General features: G+C 34.4%; 2 protein-coding genes across 3 annotated transcripts in view; both read left to right on the top strand.

The window, feature by feature from the left end:
* LOC123556007 (xenotropic and polytropic retrovirus receptor 1 homolog) overlaps positions 1-13516 on the top strand; it is a 56262-nt gene extending 42746 nt beyond the window's left edge. The window contains exons 15-16 of the mRNA XM_053524280.1: positions 4114-4134; positions 11566-13516. Coding sequence (XP_053380255.1) covers positions 4114-4134; positions 11566-11635 — 91 coding nt within the window. The 3' untranslated portion in view covers positions 11636-13516. The remainder of the gene's footprint in view (positions 1-4113; positions 4135-11565) is intronic.
* Positions 13517-16533: 3017 nt separating this feature from the next.
* Positions 16534-26837, top strand: part of LOC123561547 (uncharacterized) — a 57715-nt gene continuing 47411 nt past the window's right edge. Inside the window, exon 1 of one of the 2 annotated variants that reach the window (XM_053525366.1) lies at positions 16534-16707. The gene's annotated coding sequence lies outside the window, so the exon portion shown is untranslated. Of the gene's footprint in view, positions 16708-24677; positions 25470-26837 lie in introns of those variants that run through there. The other variant, XM_053525365.1, reaches the window with a different exon arrangement.

Below are 26837 nucleotides of genomic sequence, written 5' to 3'. Positions count from 1 at the left end.
TATATTTAAGGCTATCCAGAAAACATTTTATCAAGTCACAAAGATACTTTTACAGTATTTTTTTATGATGAAAAAAATGGATGATTTCAGATTGTTTATGAAATTTTTCCAAATTCAGGAACTTCTATTGTTGTTGGTAAATTTAAGTAAAAGGTTAAATGAATGTGATTTAACAGTTTGTAGGCAGTTATTATTCATGAAGTCTGTAAAACATGTTGAAAAACTCTCTAGAGCGTTAGTCACTTTGTAAATTATGTAGAAAATTCTCTAGAATGTTAGTCACTTGGTAAATAGTGCTGAAAAAATCTATAGAGCTTTAGTCACTCGGTAGAATGTGTTGAAAATTTTTTCTAGTGTTAGTTACTCAGTAAAAGGTGCTAAAAAGCTCTCTAGAGTGTAAATTACTCAGTGAAAAATTCTTTCATGTTAGTTAATTGGGTAAAACATGTTGAAAACTCTCCTTAGAGTGTCAGTTACTGGGTAAAACATGATAAAAACTCTAGAGTGTTTTTCAGTCAGTAGGTGAAAAACTCTCTTGCCATTTAATCACTCAGTAAAACATGCCAAAACAGCCTGCAGTGTTAGTTATTCAGTTAAATCGTATATTTTTTACATGAAAAAATTAAGTTATATTACATATAATAAATTTTATATAATAAATTTAGTTATATTGATTTTATTTTTAGCTGGTCTATACAAAATATATCGAAAGTTATTATACTTACCTTGAGTTATCTTTAGTGTCCACATTCCAGATTCCTGTTTTGATGCGCTTCACATTAACTTTATTATTATACTATGGATTAAATTAACTTCAGACTTAAAATATTTATTGTGTTTCTTATCATTACCCACAATATGACACAAGGCAGTAATTCTGGCACCAGTATATTATGAATTGTGCTCCTTTTTTACATAGATTTTGATGCACTTACATGTTCTGTTATAATTTAAATTTTGAATAATTGTTCCACTTCAAATGAAACAAATTCCATAATTCTTGTCTTGCACCAAAATTTTACGAATGCCCTTTTCTCTTAGAATGAGATGCACTTACATTCTCTCTAATGGACTAAATTCAAACTTAAAATAGTTGCTTCACATCATACCACATTTCCCACTTCAGGTCCTTAACTCTGGAACCAATATTCCATGAATTGTGCGGTATTTTTACTTAGAATTTCAAGTTTAAGATTTGATGCACTTTCACCCTATCTCTGTTATTGTTAAATGGATTTGATTGGAACTTCAATAGTCGTTCCACTTCATCACTCGTATAACATGATACAAGGGCCATAACTGCGGAACCAGTTTTCCATGTAGTATGTGCTTTTTTACTAAGAATTTAAGGCAAATTTTTGATGCACTTTCACTCAGTCTCGGTTATTATTAAAACAGAATTAATTCAAACTAAATGTAGATGTTCACATTATTTCACATCATATGACAAAAGATCTATAACTCTGGCACCAATATTATGTATCTTGAATTATGCTCCTTGTTACTTTTAATTTTTGGTTAAAGTTTTGATGCGCTTTCACTCAATTTCTGCATATACAAAATGGATTTGATTCAAACTTTGTAATTGTTAGACATCATCCCTAACATTATATATAACAAAAGGGACTTAACTCCGGCACCCGTAATTATAAAATACGTTCCAGTTTTACTCAGAAATTTGGGTTAATGTTGATGCACTAAATTAAATACTTAATCTCTGTTATTAGAAATGATGATCTGGATAATATAAAAAAAGCCTGGACTTTAGGTAGGGAAACAAAATTCATTTTATGAATAAATGGAATGGAGTAAATTTATTAAAGTGGCAATTTTCATTTTATTTATATAAAGAAAAAATATGATATTGAAAAGTTTTGACAGGTTAAATAATTCTGGTCTAAAATTTTCAAATCAGTCTACAAAAAGAATATCAAGAACACAACCCTTTCTATTCTATTTGCTGAATTTTCTAAATATATTTTCAAGTTTTATACTGAATTCTTTGTTGTAAAAAAATTTAATCAGAGCATGCAGAACTATTTTTAATTAATAGGTCTGAACCAAACTTAGTAACAGTTTTGAATTTTTTCACCTACAGTATATGACTAAAGGTCCATAACTGAAAGAAACATTTTCTGAATTAAGCCTTTTACATAAAATTTCACGTTAAAGTTGAATGGATTTGAATCAAACTTGAAACATTTGCTCCACAACATGACTCTTAAGTTTCCTTAGATTTACTCTGTTTCACTACCCAGTATCAAAGTAGTCGAGCAGGCTGTCTGCTCTGACAACTCTTGTAAATACTTCTATAATGTTTTTCATATGTTATGAAAAGATTCAAACTGTAATAGGGCAAGTCATGTTTGCACAATGTTACACATAGAACACATATATGATATGTTGCACATATCTTTATAATACATGTATTTATAAAAAACCTTGTTGCACGGTATGCATGAAGTTATATCAATTAAAGCTTAAACAGATCTTTATCAGAAATGTTTTGTTATCTTTATAACAGTTAGCAATAGATACAGTTGAGGAGGAAAACCTCACAGGGATGCTGTAACTGACAACCAAAGGTTCAGGGTGAGCCGTTTGATATAAGTGGATGGTCTTGTATCCATTGTTTCTTACATTGTAGTTCATCATCCTTAATTTACATCAACGTCTTCTCCTTTGAAACTGCTGGTCAGAATTACACCAAACTTGGTACTTAACACCCTAGCAAGTTATTCTCTCAATTTATTCAAATGAAAGGAAGGGCACTTTGTCCCTATTAGGGGCCATTACAGCTAAAAATAGAAATACCTTTAAAAGACTTCTTCTTGTGAACTGCTTAATGGATCATCATCAAACATGGCCAATAACAACATTATAAGGCCCTTGCATGATCGTAAAAGGCGACTTATAGGGTCTTAACACATGGTTTTGCTGTAACTCTGTGATTCCAGCAGGTATGCAAATTTTGATTCCATACCTCATGTTTTTATTTCGATGTAAATGAGATGTGGAACCAAAATTTGTAGTCCTGTTTGGCGCCATATAACCTATACTGTGTTGGTGTGCCGTAAAACCCAAATAAATAAATAAAGAAATCTCCCAATTTTGTTCTAATAAGGACATTTGATGCTAGAGCTAAAAATAGAGGGATACTAAAATGACTTTCTCTCATTTGCTGGTTGATGGATCTTTCATCAGAATTGGTCTGTAACATCATTATAAGGTCCTCCCTAAATATCTTCTGAAATGGGGCTGCTATACCTCTAAGGGGCTGATAGAGCTAAAGATAGAAATAGCCTACAAATGACTTACATGTATTTCATAAACAGCTTGATGTATTATGATTAGACTAAATGTGTTGCATTATCATAATATGCTGTCCTAGCTTAGTTTAAATGGGGGCTCTTGACTCCCTTTTAAGGATCACTAGAGCTCAAAATAGAAAAATAAACATTCAAAGAACCTCTTCTCAAGAACCATTTATAGCTGTCCATCAAACTTGGTCAGACTCTGTAGCATCATTGTAAGGTCTTCTCCCAATGTTTTTCCAAATGGGCATGCTGATCTTCATCAAACCTAGTATGTAGCATCATTATGAGGCTAGTTGAAAAAGGGGCACTTGGCTACTTTTATTGGCTGCTAGTACGGCTGCTAGTACTAAAGATAAAAAACTTTTAATGACTTCTCATAAACTGCTTGAAAGATCTTCATCAAACTTTTGAGGGTAAATGGGTTTTAAATCACAACAACACAATTTGAAAAGGTAATGTGGCAGCTATCCAGCATTGATAGCCGGGGAAAGTAAGCAAGTACCATGGTTAGCTATAGACACAAAGCCCTGGTATATGAAATCAAATGTATTAACCTTTTCACGTTTAGCAGATTACCTTTCATATTAATTGGTAAGTAGTTGAAGGTCAAGGTGACATTGTAACTGAAATAAGTAAATTTCCTTAAAGATTACACACAGATTGATACAAAATTAAGTAATATAAAACTTAAAAAAAAAATTAATGTAGAAAAAATTCATTGCTTATTATGATATCTTTTTTATGCTCTGTCCCAATAACTATTTATTACTTTAAAAAAATCATATTCATATTGCAGCACAGTGAAGATCTCCAAAAGGTAAAAAAAAAAAGACAGCTTGAAAAAGATATACTTTTCTTGTATGCATTTATACTTTGAAAATAGAGGAACTAGCCTACTGTTTGTTCAACCGTATCTGTAACAGGAATTTTCAGGAGTTTAGACTTAATCTTGCATGAACCAGATTAAACCCTTACCATGTTGGACACAATTAATGCTGACTTTGTGACCAGTATAGATCACGATCAGCCTGCACATCAGTGCAGTCTGATCAAGATCTGCACTGTTTGCCATTCAGTCAGTATATTTTTGGTAAGCACCCCTGTTAACAGTTAACGGTACTGTCCAAACTGAAAGATGGACATGTTCATTATAGAAATTTAAGGGGGTAAGGATATCTTTCTAATTATCACAAAGGATAAAGAAATTGTTAGGTATCTTCAATAATGTCAGTTTTATAGTCAGAAATGTATTTTTCCCTTTGTTAAATTTCAGCCAGTTTTATAAGAAATTTCAAATAATTACTCTTTTAGAAATTTTACAAAATGTGTATAGAGGAAGTGCTGCTTTCATTCTTACTAAAACATACTGAAAGCTTTTGTAACAATCTATCTACAGATAAAGCCAAAAATGATTGGCGTGAAGTTGGCAGAACAGCAGTAGGAGCAATCAACTGATGCTACTGCTTTACTGCAAACTAAATCACACCGATCCAAACATGACATTTTAAGGGGAAAATTGTTTTATGGAATACCCTTTCAGAATCATTTTTAGCTCATCTGATTTTTTGAAAAAAGATGAGTTATTGTCATCACTTGAACGGCGTCTGTGTCGGTGTTGGCTTTGCCTGGTTAAGTTTTATGTTTAGGTCAGATTTTCTCTTAAACTATCAAAGGTATTGCTTTGAAACTTGCAACACTTGTTCACCATCAATAGCTGACCCTGTACAACAAGAAACATAACTCCATCCTGCTTTTTGCAAAAAATATGGCCCCCTTTGGACTTAGAAGATAGATTTCTTGGTTAAAACTGGTGTTTAGGCCAGCTTTTCTCCTTAACTATCAAAGCTATTGCTTTTAAACTTGCAACAGGTGTTCACCATCATAAGTGGACCCTATACAGCAAGAAACATAACTCAGTGCTGCTTTTTGCAAGAATTATTGCCCCTTTTGGACGTAGAATATACTGGATTTCTTGGTTAAGTTTTATGTTTAGGTAAACTTTTCACCTAAACTATCAAAGCTATATATATATATTGCTTTGAAACTTGCAACACTTGTTCACCATAATAAGCTGACTCTGTACAGCAAGAAACATAACTCTATCCTGCAAGAATTATGGCCCTTTTTGGACTTAGGAAATCATGGGTAGGAAAATATTTCTATTATATACAGAGACAAGAAAATCAGATGAGCGCCTGCACCCGCAAGGCGGTGCTCTTGTTTAACCTTTACCTTACTAAATTTTTTAAAAATGGACGGATCCGTCATTCTATTCGGGCAATAGCAGGGGTTTTCACTGAAAATTTACTGACTGAATAGCGAACAGTGTGTACCATGATCAGCCTGCACGGACAGGCTGATCTTGGTCTGCACTGGTCGCAAATGCAGAATCACTTCTGCCAGCAGGCTAAAGATAAACGATAACCCGGTAATCAAGATATTTTGAAACTTAATGGTTCCTATTACCACCCTTGAAGTTCATTAGAATGATTTATGCTGCTTCTTTTATTTGAGCTGCACCATGAGAAAACCAACGTTGTGCGTTTGGGACCTGCATGGATCCAGACCAGCCTTAGCATCCGTATAGTCTGGTTAGGGTCCTTGCTGTTAACTTTCAAAGCCTATTGCAATTAGAGAAACTGTTAGGAAACAGTATGGATCCTAACCAGACTGCACGGATGCGCAGGCTGATCTGGATCCATGCTGGTCGCAAACACATGTTGGTTTTCTCACGGTGCGGCTCATTTAAAGCAAAATTAAAGAAACAGTTGTTACGGAAAAGGTTGATCAAACAATCATTATACATCTGCACGTCTTGTAAAACACCAAACTAACCACATGTATTATACATTTATATTCCGTGCAGAAAAGACATAGAAAGGTTCTGGCATTAGAGGCACAAACATTATAAGCATGACACATGCATGTAAACATCCTGCAAATCTGACCGTTATTTGTTTAATTATTGCAAACATTGCTGCAACATTGAAATTAATATTTTAAATATTTACTTATTCTTATCAGTATTTATTAGTTCACCTTTGTACAAATTATAGAGCTCTCTGAGCTATTTGGATAATGTAGCATTTTGTCTGTCTGTCTGCCTGTCCATCCACATCCCTTCAAATGGGCCTCCGTGGCCAAGTGGTTAAGGTCGCTGACTTCAAATCACTTGCTTCTCATCGATGTGGGTTCGAGCCTCACTTTGGGCGTTGAATTCTTCATGTGAAGGTCGATGGTTCTACGTAGGTGCCTGCTCGTGATGAAATAATGCACGGAGGGGCACCTGTGGTGTTCCTCCACTATTAAAGCTGGAAAGTCACCATATGACCTATCATGTGGCGGTGCGACGTTAAATCCAATAATGATAAAAACATCCCTTCACATCCCTTCAAAGTTCTTCTAAAGGAGCTTAACCAAACTTGGTTGGAAGCACTCTCTAGTGACAGGGATATCATGTTTCAACCCTGCTGCACACAGCCCAAAGTTCAAAGTATTCTCTACTAATAATGATTTTCACATTTTCATAAATGATTGCCTTGAACACTAGAGGGCAGGTGCGGGTTGTCTAGCTTTGGATGTTTGTTTTGGTTTGTGGAGATCCAAAGTCAGGGTTTTCTTGAAAATAGGAAAACAGTTGTAATCATTAAATATTGTAACTGAATTGATTGTAAAAATTAGGAAACACATGAGTTAAGGTCATAGAATATTTCTAAGTTATGATACCTTGTCCATTAACATATAATCCTTGTTTTGGTGTTACGAAGAAACTTCCAAAATACTGGGTAGGCGATACTGACTCAAGAGTTTTTTATGTTTAGGCCTCACCAAATTAAAAAGTTGTTCATCGGATTTGCCGCTCGTATGTTTTCAGAAACACAAAAAAAATATTTTTTTTTTGTTTTTGGCTTGCGCTCGCCCCATTGAAAAAAATCAATCCAAAATTTTTTGGTGCGCTACTTTTTACGGACGTAAAAGTGTATAAATGCTTATACTTCCAGTCCCAGACTGTTCTCAAATGGATTTTAATCAAAATAAATACATACTACGCACACATCGTCTATAATAAATCATAATACTTATATCTAGTTGCATTAAAGTTATTTCCCCTTTATGCAGTTACGCCATTTTCTTCAAATGTTTACCAAATTACATACTACAAAAAATCGATTTATTTCATTGAAACTGGATGAAGAAAAACATACTAATTTGTTTGATAACATCAATCTACATTATTTTCGTAAGGGTAAATACTTATTGATGCATGTCACTTATCTGTTTTCTGTTTTTTTCCTGTCCAAATGATCAGCATTTGCATACGAAAGTTGGTGGGGTAAGGAATTTACATTACGAGTTGTTTTCAGGACAGTTTTGATTTTCAGATTTTCCAATCATTTAGTAGACTAACGTTAATGCACGTTAATCTCCATTTCATACTTTAATTGAGACTTTGTTTCAACAAATTTAATATGTTATGAAAGTTTAAAGTTAGAAAAAAGAGCTGTACATAAGACATCATGCTCGACTTTTCTAAATCAGAGCTTTGCCAGTAAAAGGGACATAATAGTCAGAAGCTATTGAAGTACAGAGCTATTGGTCATTATATAAAACTTAATTAAAAATATTCTATGTTAAAAAGGGGGCGTAACTCTGTCTAGATTCAGACTTAAGAGTGTTGTTTCTCCTGGTTTTGACTTTGACAGTAATTACTGCTCTAAGTTTCAAATCAGAAGCTTTAATAGATCTAGCAACACTCACATAGATATTTGATGTATCAAAAACTTTGTAAAGTCAGCTAAGAATGCTACATTTTCATAGCAGTAAATATTCGATTCGATATTTGATTACACTGTACTGTATGACAATGTTATTACCTTTTTTCACGAGTTCGCGTTGTTGTGCGTCTGCGGGTTAGATTTTCTCAATCCCTGGGGACTTACTTTTTAATTTAAAAGGGCTATACATTCTATTTTAAGGTATTATTAGTCAGTCGAGAGCCAAATGAAGACAAATATATTTCTTCGCTCGCTCCTGATTTTCTCAAAAACCAAAAAAAATATTTAAATTATTTTTTCGCTCGCCGCTTCAAATTTTTCAGAAAAAAATCCGATGAACAACTTATCAATTTGGTGTGGCCTTATGCAGAAGTATACTGTGAGATGAAATCTACCAGTTTCAATCCAGAGCATGTAAAGTTTTTAACCCTTATCATGCTGGATTCTATCTTTGCGACCAGTGTAGATCATGACCAGCCTGCACATCCTTGTAATCTGCTATTCAGTTTGTACCGGTATTTTTTTGGTAAGCACCCATTTCAACAGTTAATGCTTTTTTCAAAAGTGAAAGGTGGACAAGTTCATTATAGAAATTTGGCAGGGTAAGGGTTAAATGAGAGTTTGCTCGTGTATGCGATGCAATTGCATGTGTAATATATGTGCATATCATTAAGTAACATTAAAAAGCATGTGTGGTCAAAACTGCAAAAGTTTAAAAAGCAGTGCTTAAAGTTGCATTCCAAAATGGTATTTGTTTAAGATGTAATATTTCAACACTTCAGCACATACCAGCAGCACAAATAATGGATAAACAATCACGCAGCATGAGTAATCCCAATTTAATCATCTCCCTTGACAGTATGTAATATCCCATTAAAATGCAATTTTTGTGCCCCCAATGAGTGGTGGGGGGCGCATATCGATTTAGTCTTGTCTGAGCGTCCGTCCGTCCAGCCATTCCTACATATGGGTATTTATGGGCTACTCTTTTGTTCTCTCTATTGTTTTTTTTAGCCACGTAAAAGAAAAATAGCCACAAAAAAGCCTTACGGTTACCTATGATAATAATTGTTCCAGTAGCCGCTTAAGCAAATGTGGGCTTGTCCATCCGTCCATCCTTCTGAAGTTCGTGATGCGCCTAGCTCAAAAAGTATTTGATATAAGTTTATGAAACCTTGCTTGAGCCTTTTTATGATATGAACTTGCATACATCCTATTTTTCATCTGACTCCGCCCTTTATTTTTAGAGTTATTGCCCCTGAAATAGTAAAAATGCACATTTTCACCTTGTGACACGCCTAGCTCAAAAAGCATTTGATATAGACTCATGAAACCTTGCATAAGTCTTAATCATGATGTGAACTTGGGCACCTTCTATTTTTCATTTGGGTCTGCCTCCTATTTTCAGAGTTATTGCCCTTGAAATAGTAAAAAATGCACATTTTCACCTTGTGACGTGCCTACCTCAAAAAGTATTTCATGTATTAAATTGATTAAACCTTCCACGAGTCTTTATCATGATTTGAACTTGCACACCTCCTATTTTTGTTTTGGTCTGCCCCACTATTTTCAGAGTTATTGCCCCTGAAATAGTCAAATATGCACATTTTCAACTTGTAACATCTAGCTAAAAAAATATTTAATATAAATGGTTGAAAACTTGCATAAGTCTTTATTATGATATATATTTGCTCATCTCTTATTTTTTGGCTGGCTCCACCCCCTATTTTTAGCTCGACTATATGAAGTATAAGGAGAGCTATCCTACTCGCCCCGGCGTCGGCGTCGGCGTCTTTCCGCGTCCCCACCTTGGTTAAAGTTTTGGTGCACTTTCTCTTTTTTCAACTTATCTCTGTAATTACTTGATGGATTTGATTCAAACTTGAAATACTTATTCCTCATCATCATCCACATCATCTGACATAAGGGCCATAACTCTGGCACCAATATTTCATGAATTATCCCCCCTTTTCACTTAGATTTTTAGGTTAAAGTTTTGATGCACTTTCACTCTATCTCTGTTATTACTGAATGGGTTTGATTCAAACTTAAAATAGTTTTTCAGCATCATCACCCACATCATATGACACAAGGTGCATAACTCTGGCACCATTTTTTCATGAATTATGCCCCCTTTTAACTTAGAATTTCAGGTTAAAGTTTTGGTGCACTTTCACTCTACCTCTGTTATTACTGAATGGATTTGATTCAAACTTAAAATAGTTGTTCAGCATCATCACCCACATCATACGACACAAGATGCATAACTCTGGCACAATTTTTTATGAATTATTCCCCTTTTTACTTAGAATTTCAGGTTAAAGTTTTATGCACTTTCACTCTATCTCTGTTATTACTGAATGGATCTGATTCAAACTTAAACAATTGTTCAACATCATTATCCTTATCATATGATACAAGGTGCATAACTCTGGGACCAATTCTTCATGAATTATTTCCCCTTTTTACTTAGAATTTTAGGTTAAAGTTTTGATGCACTTTCACTCTGTCTCTGTTATTACTGAATGGATTTGATTCAAACTTAAAATAGTTGTTCAGCATCATCATTCACACCATATGACACAAGGTGCATAACTCTGGCACCAATTTTTCATTAATTATTCCCCCTTTTTACTTAGAATTTTAGGTTAAAGTTTTGATGCACTTTCACTCTGTCTCTGTTGTTACTGAATGGATTTGATTCAAACTTAAAACAGTTGTTCAACATCATAACCCACACTATAAGACACAAACTGCATAACTCTGGCACCAATATTTAATGAATTATGCCCCTTTTTGCTTAGGATATACTTATATAGTGTTTTGATACATTTTATCTTTACCTCTCTTATTACTTTAAGTTGATATTTTTGACATAGACTCAGGCTGTTGTGCAATATCTTCATCCACAATTGGTGTCATTAAACACTCCAGTGACAGCTCTAGTTTCCTCAGATGTGCCCAGTTTCACTATCCAGCATTGAAATAGTCGAGCGCGCTGTCTCCTGTGACAGCTCTTGTTAAAGTTATGGCCCCTGAAATTCAAATAGTAAAAAAATGCACATTTTTACCTATTTATGTTCCTAAAGTATTTGATGTAAATTCATGAAACCATGCTTAACTATTTATCATGATGTGACCTTGCACACTTGGCATTCTTTTTGAGAATCTTAGTACTTATTACAGAGTTATGGCCCTTGAAATAGCCTAAATAGTGGATTTCTTTTGTTTGTGATGCTCATAGCTCAAAGGTATATGGACTAGAATAATGAATCCTGTTCTTAAAATGTTTGTTGCGGCTATACCCCATTAAGACTGCAAACATTTGAATTATTGCCCCTTATTTGTGACATTTGTACCAGTTGGGGGCACACTCTGTGTCCGACAGAAACATTCTAGTTAATAATGCTGTATGTCGGACAACATCATGACTAGGAATTTTAATAATTATTAATTTTCATTCATCATTGCAGAAACAAAAAGGAGAAACATATAGAAGACAACGTTCCCGATAAAATACCATGGAAATTCAAGGGAGTTTGAGAGATGGAAAAGACCACATGTATGACAGAGACTGAGCATCAAGGGACTTGTGCCTAATGTCTTAGTATGATAGACAAGAATGCATAATATTAGTGAAATAAAGTGCCATATTCAGACTTAATGGGACATGCCTCCAGATGAAAATCAAAATTCAATTTTTAGCTCAACTATCCGGAGAGTAGGTCATGCTGTTGGACTCGCCAGGGAGTCAGCATCTGGGTCGTCAGTGTCTTGCTTTGGTTAAGTTTTTGTATGTGAGCTGGTTTCTCAGTATCTACTGACAAGAATGGATTGAAACCTCTCAAAGTTGTTCACTCAGATGATCTGATGAGTCCCTAACTCTGCTTTGCATTTAAACAAATTATGTCCCTTTATCAACTTAGCAATTTTTGGTTAAGTTTTTTTCATGTGAGCTGGTATCTCAGAACCCACTTTTGGGAATGAATTGACACACACACTTGTTCATTATGATGATCCGATATGCAATGCAGAGGTTCCATAACACTGCTTTGCATTTCAACAAATTATGCATGCCCCCATTCCGACTTCTGTATTCATTCTATTGACAAGGCTGTTGAATAGTCAAGCGTTCCAACAGCTTCTTTTTTAAAAATGATAGCCATTGCAGTTAGACATCAAAAATGATAAACCAGCATTGTTTAAGCAGATAGTTTTAATTGTATCATATAAAATACAGCTTAATTCTAAAACTAATACTTTTAAGAGTTTTCTTCATAATTTTTCAAACAAATGACATAAATCAGGAAGCCTGCAGCTTTAGAGCAATTGTAAAAATGAGAAGATATCTGTTGAGTGAAAAAATGTATATTATTCACCTGAATGTAATTGTGAACAATGTAAGTAATTGCCTTCGTAAGTAAGTGAGAAATAGAACTTTTTCTCTTGTTTGTAAACGAGAAATGAAAATTATTGTGAATAATATTTTAAACTGGAAATTGTTGCCCTAGAATATTGGTGGGAACGTGAAATTGTTGCCATTGAATTGTTGTCATTGAATATCAGTGAGAACTGGAAATTATTGCCCTTGAATTAACAGTGAGAATTGGAAATTGTTGACCTGGAATATCAGTGAAAACTAGAAATTATTGGCCTTGTATATACAAAATGAATTGAAAGCTCATAAAGATAATATAATATATATAAGAATTGATCATGTTTATGCATATTTTATATTGCATTTTGCATATTGCATTATATTGCATACTTGAGCTGATGTCTTTCATTATTGTGTGTAATTTAAATGTCCATTGTGTAATTCTATAGAGAAATAAAAAAAATATGTAGAAAGTGGATTATTCTTATCCAGTTGTGTAAAATTTCCACTTAGTATAAATTATTTCCACTCTCTAGAATTATCTAAGATTTTCAGGAACTTGTATTCCCATAAAGGACTACACCACTACTATAGAAAAAAAGATAAAGGGCTGTTTACTTTTATATCCGAAAGTTCAGTTCATTACATACAACCTTTAGATTTTTTTCGTTTCAGTGTCTTATTTCGAGAGCTGCCATTTTTATCTAGCAAACAATAGGAGCATGTAGATTTCAATAGAATGTTACATACACATATTGTGGTACAGTAGGGTAACACAGTCCTTAGTAACTGAGAAAAGGCACAGAGAAAAGCTGTTTATATTTGGAACCTGCGTACGCTTACATTTGAATTGGTAGTTATCAGCATATATTCAGACTTATATTTCATCTATGCAAAAGTTAATAGGTTGTTGCCCTTTGAAATATAACAACATCAAAACAACAGTTTATTGTCCATAAAGAAAAAGATTTTAGTAACTTGCAGGCTCTCTTTATATTAACACACCTTAATGTTAACAAAAGACAATAAACAGATATAGAATTCTACTGTCATCCAATTATAATTGATATAACCTTTATAAAATGTACCTCTCTACCATTCAATAAAGTACAAAAAAACTATAAAGACCGTTAGTATCATTTTACACTGACGCGGTGAACCCTATAATGAATATATAGAAAAATGTATTACAATACGCTATACCATTGTTCAGTATATTGCTATTCAATGCTTTCGTTTTGAATAGATTTACAAAATAAAATAGCTTTAGAAATAATGGACATTTATAATAAATGGATATTTGATTTTATATCAGTTAATATAAAAACAATTGTAACTTGTTAATTTGTTCAAACTGAATAAATGAATATAATATTTAGGAATGGCCCCTTGTTTAAATCAAACAAGAGGGTCATGATGACCCTGGATCGCTCACATGAGTTATATGAACTACATGTTTCAAATGTCAAACTGATGCTAAAATATTAAGAAAGTAGGTCAGTATGTTACATTTATGGGCACTGAAATTCAGTTTTAAGATCAGTCTGCAAAACTACATATCCAAATTTCAAGGTTGTATTTTGAAAAACAAGAAAGTAGGTCAGTAGCTTACATTCATGGTCACTGAAATTCAGTTTTAAGATCAGTCTGCAAAATTGTACATGTCATCCAAATTTCAAGGCTGTATATTAAAAAACAAGAAAGAAAGTCAGTAGGTCACATTCCACATGACCCAGATTCGAATTTGACCTAAATATCACCAAGATTAACATTCTGACCAAGTTTCATGAAGGTAAAGTCATAAATGTGGCCTCTAGAGTGTTAACAAGCTTTTCTTTTGATTTGACATGGTGACCTAGTTTTTGACCCCACCTGATCCAGAGTTGAACTTGACCTAAAGATCATCAAGATTAACATTCTGACCAAGATTCATAGAGATATGGTCATAAACGTGGCATCTAGAGTGTTAACTAGCTTTTCCTTTGATTTGTCCTGGTGACCTAGTTTTTGATCGCATCTGACCCAGATTTGTACTTGACCTACAGATCATCAAGATTTACATCCTGACCAAGGTTCATTAGGATATGGTCATAAATGTGGCCTCTAGAATGTTAACAAGCTTTTCCTTTGATTTGGCCGTGACCTACTTTTTGACATTACATAACGCAGATTCGAACTTGACCTAAAGATCATCAAGATTTATTACATTCTGACCAAGTTTCATGAATATGGTCTCTAGTGTGTTAACAAGATTTTCCTTAGATTTTACCTGGTGACCTAGTTTTTAACCTCACTTGACCCAGATTTACATTCGGCCTAAAGATTATCAAGAATAACATTCTGACCAAGTTTCATAGAGATATGGTCATAGATATGGCCTCTAGAATGTTAACAAGCTTTTCCTTTGAGTTAACCTGGTGACCTAGTTTTTGAACCCAGATAAGCCCATGTCGAACTGATCCAAGATTTTATTGTGGGTAATATTCTGACCAAGTTTCATTAAGACTGGGCCAAAATTGTGACCTCTAGAGTGTTAACAGCCAAATTGTTGACGACGGACACAGGGTGATCACAAAAGCTCACCTTGAGCACTTCGTGCTCAGATGAGCTAAAATGAAATAAAATACGTTATATGACTCACCCCAAAGGCCTCCGTGTCCAACAAAGCAGTCGATAAGTACACTAGGTTGACCTTACGTACGTCGTCTGCACACCGTACACCGTTAACTCCACGCCTGACTGATTTCAAAAAGACTGTGACTCAATGCAGTCTTGGAGCGCCGGTATAAATTACAGACTCCGGTACATACCGGATTAACTAAATTTGAACGAAAATATCATAAATGTATATATTTTGTAACCATGGGGATACTAACCCTAACCTTTAGTCTGTATTTTATGCATATTGTACACTAAATGCATGCGGACGTGCAAAAATATGCATATTTTTGCCGTGCGCTACAATTGATAATCACTTTCGGGCATGCGCAGAAGACCGCTCCAAGTCTGCAATGAGTTGCATCGTTTCAAAAATTGACTCCTCAAAAACAAAATGACGGTTTATATAGAATATAGAAGGATGACCCAGATCTATACGTACGGGGTAAACTACTACATTCGGCCAATTACTAGGTTAGCTTTAAGGATTGCTGGATGTTTGTCGTCCACTATACTTTAAATAACGTCTCTTCCTCAACTATTACAAACCACTTTAAACCAAACTTCACATGTTTCTTGGGTGGTCTCAAAATCATTCTGTTTCATTAAAAACATGGCCGCCATAGGTGCTCGTTTGTTTTGAACTTCTTCAGCATGGGTGGCACAGTTCCAGCTTCCTTCAAATACTTTTATTTCAGTAAAAATGGCCTTCATATGGCAGGGCTAGCTTTCCTTCTGTAGCTTTATGAAATAGATGAAAATATTCTGCTTTAAAACCACTGGCCCGATTTTAAAATAAACTTAAAAAACTGATTGAAATTTCAAAATAATTTGACAGCGCCGCTATGCCGAATTCCTACAAGCCAAAGACACGGCTGCCTGTGAGCAAGCCTAGTTTACTGTATATTGCTATGTTGAAAACCTCTGAAACTGGTGGCCCAATTTCAAAATATTTTCACATATATGTTGATTCGATGACGTACCAATTTCCTTCAAGCTCAATCTCACCTTACCCCCGCCAAAGCACCCCACATTTTTGTTACGTTTAGCTCCTTGTGTTTCTTTACATTGTCTCTTAGTATATCCCCTCACCCCACACCCACACCCCTGCCCTCAATTCCCCTCCCCATTATATTCATTTTACGTTAAAAACCATCAACAGGTATCTTAACAAGAAAACGCACTTATTTACTAACTTTTTCAGGTCGAGTTGGGTTACTGTAAAAGGTATGTCCACATAATTTGTACGGTGCTATTCTACTGCGTATTCTTTTAAAAAAAAAGCCAAAAAAAAAAAATCTTATTAACGGTCGATTTAGCTCAAAGTTTCTAAAAATTTATATCGTATCAGATTTTAATTTTAATGATTTTTTTTTTTTTTTTTTTTAAGAGAACTTTCTCCTACATTTAAGTACCACATACGTGTTGACAGTTCATGTCTAACTGAAGGCCTACTGTGTCACATTCAACCTCCGCGCATGAATACTGGCAAACAATCACCGATAATGTATACGCGCATGCGCATGTATACATTGTTCGTCATGGCGGAAATGAGTCCTGGATAGAACAATATTTTGAGGTAAATATTTTTTCTTGACTCCATTGATATTTTTAACAAATACTATACTTGTGTGGCTCAGGTTTACTGCTATTTACATCAAATGATTGATATAAAGTTCGAGTTTAACTACATGAAATAATTGAATGTTCGAATCGAAACCGAAAGAAGTGCACATATCTTGTATTACAAATTGAACGAAACATTTAATTTCATTGTAAATATTCTTTTATGGCTGTTTTTAGTTTAAGAACTATTCTGAAGTATCTTTTATCTATGTAATTTATGTATAATATATTCATAGCCTGCTTTTACCAAGATGAGATCTCATTTGGAAAAAAAATCACCTGTCAATGTCACAGGGGACTGAACATTGAAAACCCGTTTCTGATCAATAACTTGATGACCACTTGACCCAGAATGTTGAAACTTCATAGGATGATTGGACATGTAGAGTAGATGACCCCTATTGATTTTTGAATCACTTGATTAAAAGTTAAGGTCATATGAAAACAGTTTCCAACCAATAACTTTAGAATCATTTGACACAGAACATTCAATCACGATGATAGGAATTACAAAGTCGATGACCCTTAATGTTCTGGGGTCACTTGACATGAATACTGCTTAAGCCGGTGCTAGCGGGCGCGGGCAGTGTTGCATTTTCCATTACTGCCCATGAACAGACTCAACCAAACCGAGTCTGCAATTTTCACTGTTTGCCTTGTTTTCGATGCTTCCGAGGGATCTAATTTCCGGATTTTATTAAGAGAAAGGTCACAGAGGCATGAAGATGGAAAAACTCTTTCTGGATCACTAACTTGAGAATCACTTGACCCAGAATGTTGAAACTTGTAGGATGATTGGACATGCAGAGTAGATGGCCCCTGTAGATTCTGGACTCACTCGATCAAAGATCAAGGTCACAGGGGCCTGAACATGGAACACAGTTTACTTGAGAACCATTTGACCCAGAACTTTGTAACTTCATAGGGTGATTGGACATGCCAAGTAGATGATCTCTATTGCAGCCAAACATTAGTGTCTCTTTGTCTTTCGCTTCTATCCTCTATCGACTTCTTGCCTGGAATGACAATGCATTGGGGGACTAGGGAGACATGGGCATCTTCTTATTTGAAATTTAACTGTCCTCATTCGAAGGAGGAGGGGTATATTGTAAATAATAATGTTTAATGATGGATGTTGATCGGTCTGTAGACAAATCAGTTTCCGGATGATAACTGGAGAACGCTTGGGCCTAGGATCATGAGATTGGGAGATTTGTCATGACCAGCAAATGACCCCTATCTATTGGTTTTGAGTTCAGTAGGTCAAAGGTCAATATCACATTGACAATAGAACTTTTTTGCCAGAAAACTAGATTATGCTTTGGTCTAAGATTACATTTGATAAGGAGGTCATTTAAGACTGGTAAATGACCCATGATTATTGATTTAAGATCAATACGTTAATTGTCCAGTATACAGTGACCAAATAATTTCTGTTCCTTTATGGCAGTTAAGTCATGCAATTGTTCTACAATCTCTTGTTATAACTACAATCTCCAAATAACACATAATTATCAATTATTCCATGACCTTTGCTCACATTTACTGTTATTCCCCTTGTTCCGGTTAAAGCAGGGTGTTTCCCATTGATTTGTTTAAAAAAAATGCTTATTATTCAAAAAAGTTTTAGAGCAAAATTAACCAAACCTCACAAAATTTTTAATAAGCACATGAGCTTTGCTCATATTATTTTATCCACTTTGACACAGTAAAAGCCAAGTTTTACCCCTTGATTTTGGTAAAAGAAAGGTTGAAGATGCTTAATAATCAAAAGTAGTTTAACTAGAATCACCAAACTTAGCTAACTGTTCATGCCCATTACCAAATGCTGTCAACCGCTGTCCACATCAGTCCTCTTAGTGCTTTGATTTTTTTCGTGTTTATTTCTTGTTGTTATCGTTTTTTTTTAATTAAAGTTTCTTATCAGGTATTCTTATGATGAATTAACTGTCTAACTTTATAAATAAAGCGTGTTATTTTTTAACATTACATATCTTAAGTAATATATTGTGATGTCTTATGTGCTTTCCGGTGATCTAGAAATGTTAATAGTCAGTCAAAGTGAGGTCTGTTTTTGCTACATATAATCCAGATATTGAAAACTAAAATACAGATATAAAACCAAATTTATTTTATTTTATTTTTTAATCATTTTCTACAAAAACACTTCTGTTAGTGCTTTCCGGTTTCAGATGTTATGTTTTTTATGAACTGCTTTTCGACAGCTTGGCGAATATGATTTACTCACATAGACCCAACGTAATTGCATCATTTACATATTTTTGGGCATCATTATTATATATCTTAAATATTTCTCACATCATTTTATCCAACGTTTTTTGTTTTGTTTTTGTTTTTAAAATTCTGACCGAAAAGCACTACTCAAATGAAAATAGTCACATCATAAATATGATCAAATATAAATCTATCTGAAACAGATTACTTAATAAATAAGTAAAACCACTTAAAAGCATGTAAAAAGATAAAATTGCACTATATTTCTATCAGAAATATACATATTTCATCTTTTTTCACTGACCGGAAAGCACTCGTGAAATGTCAGTTATCATATTATCCGGATACAAGCAAGTTAATTGGTCAAAATTTTATCAAATTATACGTTTCTTTTTCAATAATAAATCGATTTAAACCATTGAAAACTCGCTCAGAACATCCCTTAGGCCTCACCAAATTAAAAAGTTGTTCATCGGATTTGCCGCTCGTATGTTTTCAGAAACACAAAAAAAATATTTATTTTTTTTGTTTTTGGCTTGCGCTCGCCCCATTGAAAAAAATCAATCCAAAATTTTTTGGTGCGCTACTTTTTACGGACGTAAAAGTGTATAAATGCTTATACTTCCAGTCCCAGACTGTTCTCAAATGGATTTTAATCAAAATAAATACATACTACGCACACATCGTCTATAATAAATCATAATACTTATATCTAGTTGCATTAAAGTTATTTCCCCTTTATGCAGTTACGCCATTTTCTTCAAATGTTTACCAAATTACATACTACAAAAAATCGATTTATTTCATTGAAACTGGATGAAGAAAAACATACTAATTTGTTTGATAACATCAATCTACATTATTTTGGTAAGGGTAAATACTTATTGATGCATGTCACTTATCTGTTTTCTGTTTTTTTCCTGTCCAAATGATCAGCATTTGCATACGAAAGTTGGTGGGGTAAGGAATTTACATTACGAGTTGTTTTCAGGACAGTTTTGATTTTCAGATTTTCCAATCATTTAGTAGACTAACGTTAATGCACGTTAATCTCCATTTCATACTTTAATTGAGACTTTGTTTCAACAAATTTAATATGTTATGAAAGTTTAAAGTTAGAAAAAAGAGCTGTACATAAGACATCATGCTCGACTTTTCTAAATCAGAGCTTTGCCAGTAAAAGGGACATAATAGTCAGAAGCTATTGAAGTACAGAGCTATTGGTCATTATATAAAACTTAATTAAAAATATTCTATGTTAAAAAGGGGCGTAACTCTGTCTAGATTCAGACTTAAGAGTGTTGTTTCTCCTGGTTTTGACTTTGACAGTAAATAACTGCTCTAAGTTTCAAATCAGAAGCTTTAATAGATCTAGCAACACTCACATAGATATTTGATGTATCAAAAACTTTGTAAAGTCAGCTAAGAATGCTACATTTTCATAGCAGTAAATATTCGATTCGATATTTGATTACACTGTACTGTATGACAATGTTATTACCTTTTTTCACGAGTTCGCGTTGTTGTGCGTCTGCGGGTTAGATTTTCTCAATCCCTGGGGACTTACTTTTTAATTTAATGCCTTGTAAACCCAAACATGTGTGTCATTTGAAGGAGTTGTGTCTGCTGAACAAGAATTAGTAAATAGCATGACCACAATAATATGCACGAATCACTATAGTCTTGTTTTTTGACTGCGAAATGATACATCTTACACTGGAGTTCTGTAGAAGTATCATTGAAAACTATAAAGTAAAAAAATCAAAAGTCTAAAACATATTTATGTCATGTAATTTACATATTTTGTTTTTCAGTAGACAATACCATTTTGAATGAGACCAAACTTATATGAGGTTACTAGGCATCAATATTTGATATATTCTGATAGCACTTTTATACAGAAATCGCTTATTTGTGGACCGGAAACAGGGAACATCAAACATGTGTAGTATAAAGTAAAAATATGAGCCCAATTGCTTAAAATAGCTTCTGTGCTATTATAGAATTATAGTAAATTGCCGTCATGTCTTCATCGACTGCTCTTCGTAGAAATTAACTAACATTAAACAGTATATCGTTAAATGTCTTTGTTTACACTTTTCGCTCCAGCGCTACTACGGTATTTCATTTTCTTTTTTCTAAACAGGAAGTAAATTTATATAGTCAGGTGCGTCATTGTATCTATGCAATTTATCTATTGAATGCATTTTATTCATTTTAAACATGGCGGAAATGAGTCATAAGGAGTTTGCTTATTTTTATATTATTTCATACATGTTATATAATGATAGACTGTCAATCAATCAATCAATCAATCAATCAATCAATCAATCAAATTGAGCTACCTTGAATCATGTCTGAAATTACAAATATTTAATTGCTAAAGATCATGCAGTTTATGTATTAAATCGAAAGTATTTTAGCTTTATACCAATGCTTGAAATTCCTATATTGATAAATATTATGTATTACATATTATTCACTTAATAATACCAAATCATATATCAATGACCAATTGTGGGCGTAAATTATAAGTCTGAAGTTGACATATTGTCAAACAAGCTAGTAAAGTATCCCGCCCATAACATGAAATACAGTATATAAGTTATAATTTTGTGTGTTATTGTTATAATGAATTTTCCCTTTTTTGTATCAGAAAATAGCATGATTTCAAGGAAAAGTACGAATGTTGTTAATAGCGTGATATTTTTGCCTTCCAACCAAGAATGTCCAATATGTGCTCGATTGGATTCATGGCCGTTGAGCAAGCCAGCCTTTGAATCACGTTAACGCTATGCCTAGCAAAGTACTTTTGCCTCAGTCGGGAATTTGTGGACTTGCATTTCATGCATCAGTTCACCGAGATGCTGATACAAAAACGGAACCACAACCGGACGAAGAACGTCGTCAATATGGCATTCAGATTGTAAGGAATGACGACAGATCTGTTTTCAACATACCCTATCATTACCACACCCCAAGCCATAATACTGACTTCGCAAAACTCATCCTGCTCTAATACACAATTATCAGCAAAACGTTCAACTCGGCGGTGGTAAACGCCTACCCTTTCATCAACAACGCTTAGATCGGAACGGAAATCGCCGCTAAACAACACCCTTTCCCATTTGGCACGAGTCCTAATAGGCACGTTGAGTCAGAGCCGTCAAAGGTTACACTTGTTAAAAATCTGACCGAGGTTTGACGACCTTACTTTTATCGGATTTGTGTTCGTGCTCAAGGGATGTAGACACAAGTGTAAATGTAAAATCTGATGTTCGTGAGTGAATGATAATTTGATATCACAGAGGTCATAGGGAAAAGTGAAATAATTCTATAAGATTTATAGATTTAAATTACATTTTAATCTAAAGGTGTTTACATTTATTTTTTGTCCAGTAGTTTTTTGTACGTAAAAAATGTACGTTTTTGCCTTTATTACAGTATCGATAATTAATCATGTTCTTCCGTTTTCAAGTTCGGTTGTGTATGGGTGTTTTTTCACTATACAAATACAAGATAATTTTTTCAATAATCAACGAAAATAGCACGCTAAAGATTTAAATAGTTGTTTCATTGATAACGGAGAATTGGTTGATCATAAGACATTTTTATTCGGAGAAGTGAAATTTAAGACATGTTTTTGCTTGCTATAGACTTTAATTATCAAAATAGATTTACTCCTACGGGCACTCTATGTACATTTTATATTTAAAGTTAAATTTTCACCTTTTCAGAAAACATCAGTTTCAATTCTGATACTTATCAGCTGTTAATAGTCCGTTACCCATAAATGGTTTCCGAATTAATTCCGAAATGAATAGCCTTGTAATATATCTTCAGATGTGTTTACTCTATGACTGTATAGCCAACGGAGGCCTCCGTGGCCGAGTGGTTAAGGTCGCTGACTTCAAATCACTTGCCCCTCATCGATGTAGGTTCGAGCCTCACTTGGGGCGTTGAATTCTTCATGTGAGGAAGCCATCCAGCTGGCTTACGGAAGGTCGGTGGTTCTACCCAGGTGCCCGCTCGTGATGAAATAATGCACGGAGGGGCACCTGGGGTCTTCCTCCACCATCAAAAAAGCTGGAAAGTCGCCATATGACCTATCATGTGTCGGTGCGACGTTAAATCCAACAAAATAAATAAATGTATAGCCAACGACCAAGACCTTCGAACGACTAGCCCACACATTAAGGTGTGAGATTAAAAAAAGTATCCTACATGTATATTCACTTTTATGTTTGTAAAACGGTCGTCTTCGATTTCTGGAAAGGGTTTTTGGTTTATAAAAAAACGGGTGTCCATTCAGCGAGCACCTTGCAAACATCACGTGACAGTGAGGGAAATATGCTATCACTATCTATCGTGACGATTCCTTTTAGGCCCATCGATCTGCTTGATCTCCAATATTAAGTTGTTTTGCCTTGAAACGATAATATATGGATTTATCTGTCTCTTATTTGGTCCCTACCGGTCTTTCTTGGACGTCCCATTGCTTTGAAATCCAGGGTGGCGAAAGCAAACGATGCGCATGCACATCGCTTCTAGATCTAAATTTAGCAGTATTAAGGGTGTTTCTCTTGTTGCTCTGTCTTCTGAAAAGGCATTGAGTACATACGTTTTTGGTTCTAAAGGTTTGCTTTTTATATTTTTATACACGAGCATTTTTGTGTTTTACATGCCATGCCTTTTTGTTTCCATTACGTGTGTTAGAGATTCACCTGGAGGGGATTACTTTTATTTACACTGTCACGTGTCTTTGGAACATGGTGGTGATAAGAGTGAGGTTGGGTGCGCACCATAAACCAGTTTAAGCTCCCCAGTGGTGTTTTTGCCACTGACCGTTCCAAGGAGGTGCCTCACTGTGTTCCTTTGTTTGTTCGTTTTGTCCTCTTGTGTAGGCTTTGTGTGTGTATGTGTTCCTTTGTTTGTTCGTTTTGTCCTCGTGTGTTGGCTTTGTGTGTGTGTGCATGTGTATGTGTGTGTTTGTGTGTTTGTGGTGTGCACGTCTGCGTGCTGTAGGTTTCGTTTTGGGGAGGCTGCGGTTTTGGTACGTGGCATTCCCTGTTTGATATTTGTCTTTGTTTTTTTTTACAAAAGTAAATCCTTGGAACGATTTAATGAAAGTGCAGGAGAATAGTGCAAAAACTCAAATGTAAATTCTTAATTCGTAATTTTGGAACAACCATCAAGTTCCATGTAAATATATAATACTGTGGCAGCATTTTACGTTCCGGTGATACTTTTTTTAAAGCAATCACTATAAGGATCTTACATGCCTGCCTGTGTAAGAAGAGGTTTTCCCTACCCTAGGGACAGTGTAGAATGGAAAACCGAGCCTTAGCGAGGTTTTTTATCCATGCTGTCCCGAGGGTAGGGAAAACAGCTGTCTTACACAGGCAGACATGTTAGGCCATTTTTCTTGCCTATCATGTTCAAAACAGATCGTGGAGACAAATAAGTTTGGGTATTTCCAGGCATTATTTATAAAGTTTATGACGTCACAATGGTACCAGTACTATGTGACGTCACCTTAGTGCACGCTATTTTAGACAAGGTTTTCCCTAGGGAAAGACAGGAATATCTATCCCCGGCGCGTGCTCGGATAAATGTATACTTTCCCCGCTAGGTAGGCAAGAAAACGTGTGGGTTAGTCGCTTAAAATATGTTCATACGTAGTTTCTTGCCTACCTATCGGGGAAAGTATACATTTATCCGAGCACGCGCCGAGGATAGATATTCCTGTCTTTCCCTAGGGAAAAACCTTGTCTAATATAGCGTGCACCACGGTGACGTCACATAGTACTGGTACCATTGTGACGTCATAAACTTTATAAATAATGTCAGGAAATACCCAAACTTATTTGTCTTCAGATCTATTTTGAACATGATAGGCAAGAAAAATGATCTAACATGCCTGCCTGTGTAAGACAGCTGTTTTCCCTACCCTCGGGACAGCATGGATAAAAAACCTCGCTAACGCTCGGTTTTCCATTCCACACTGTCCCTCGGGTAGGGAAAACCCCGTCTTACACAGGCAGGCATGTAAGATCCTTATAGTCTTTGTATATGACCCTACATTTCTAGTATTTATAGGAAATATTTTTTGTCGAAGTTACTCATAATACATTGCTTGGTAATATAGATTTATACGATTTCAAACACATCCAATTATATGTTAATAAATAATGAAGAATAAGGTCAGAAGATCTTATTTAAACGGCATAAATATCTGATCATATTTACTGGCTCTTTTGGAATGGAAACAAAAACAGCACCAAATAATTATCACTCGATTCGACTTCAAACTCGTTTGACAATTTGCAAACATGAATAATGATAATATTAAATTACATTCTTTTGAAATCCAAGGTTATTTAATCGCTATGTACGCGCGCATGCGTAGAAACATAGTTACATATGTGTTTGCTTTTTCGTCATGGCGGAAATGAGCCCTGGATAATACAGTAGTTTGAGGTACACAATATAACTATTATTCTTTTAAAACCTATATTTTTCTTGGAAGATAATCAATAGTTGCAACGTATATACCTTAAAATTGAAATCAAAGGAAGTGTAGACTTCTTGTAGAATATCATCAATGAAATTAACGCCCTTGGTTGCTATTTTGTTGAAAGCGCATGCGCTTTTAACGGCTGGCAACCGCTATTTCTCCTACAATTATAGACAAGGAAATTCATTGATGCAAGCATCAAAGACGCCGCCAAGTGTTGTGTCTGAAGTACATTTATTGCAATATGAGAAATCACCTAATCATTACTTTATTAGTCTGACTAGCACATAAAACAATATATGTTATAAACATGAAGAATATAACATTGCGAGTAGGTGGTCCCTATACATACAAAATTAAAGTAATTATTTCACTAACTAAGGTCACATCCTGTGAAAAGTTGTGGTTCACAGAAACCATTATTTTTATTATCATGTAATGTAATGAGTGTTTTCTATTTACTGATGAAGTTTTATGGACCTTAGTCACCTACATTATAGATTTCAGAATGCAGATTATACACAGCAATTTACTGTTTCCGTTGCCAAAAACAACCAAAAATTTTGTCCAAGAAAAGAACGATATAACATAAATAATCTCTATATTGCCCCTATTCACAAAGCATGAATCTTTCTTATATACTTTTGAATATCATAGAATTCTTTTTTTATTCGGACGAACGATAAACTTGAAGTCCTCGTTGAACTGTAAGGTTACTAGGCGTATGTCAGTGTCTAGATTCAAATCTAATATTACAAGAAATTTAGCAAGCATAATAACCCACTGCCAAAGTGTAGAAAATATTTCAATGAATTTTTTTTTTTTTGTCAGGAATGGACAAATACAAAAACTATCTATCAAATTAAAAAAAAAAAAAAAAAAAAAAAAAAAAAAAAGAAGCAAGTAACAAGACATAATAAAACCAGAGCAACTGACAAGTCATATAAGATCAAAGTCACTGATGCTTTGATAAGTTATGGTCCCATGGCTTTTGATATTTCGATCTAACCAAATTTAAAGAAGTATTAACTTGACACTGACAAATTCAGCCAAATGCTCTTTAGCCTATTGCACACCTTAGTTGACAGTGCATATCTGTAAACTATGAGTAGATCTATAAGCAAAAAAAAAAAAAAAAAAAAAAAAAAAATAGGAATTTGCGCATTCTGAAATTACATCACTGTACCTATCAACAAAGAAAATAAGACAAAAAGGTTAAAAATAAGTTAACAGAGGCATTTCCTTCGTCCATTTCAACATATCTATGCCTATTGATTCCTTTATTTACTTTGTAAATACGTTTTTCTTTCCAATGAATTTTTATGCAGGCA

The sequence above is a fragment of the Mercenaria mercenaria genome, chromosome 15, assembly GCF_021730395.1.
Source record: "Mercenaria mercenaria strain notata chromosome 15, MADL_Memer_1, whole genome shotgun sequence".
Lineage (NCBI taxonomy): Eukaryota > Metazoa > Mollusca > Bivalvia > Venerida > Veneridae > Mercenaria > Mercenaria mercenaria.
The sequence above is the reverse complement of the archived record's forward strand: the minus strand, read 5'-3'. Positions and strand labels throughout refer to the sequence as shown.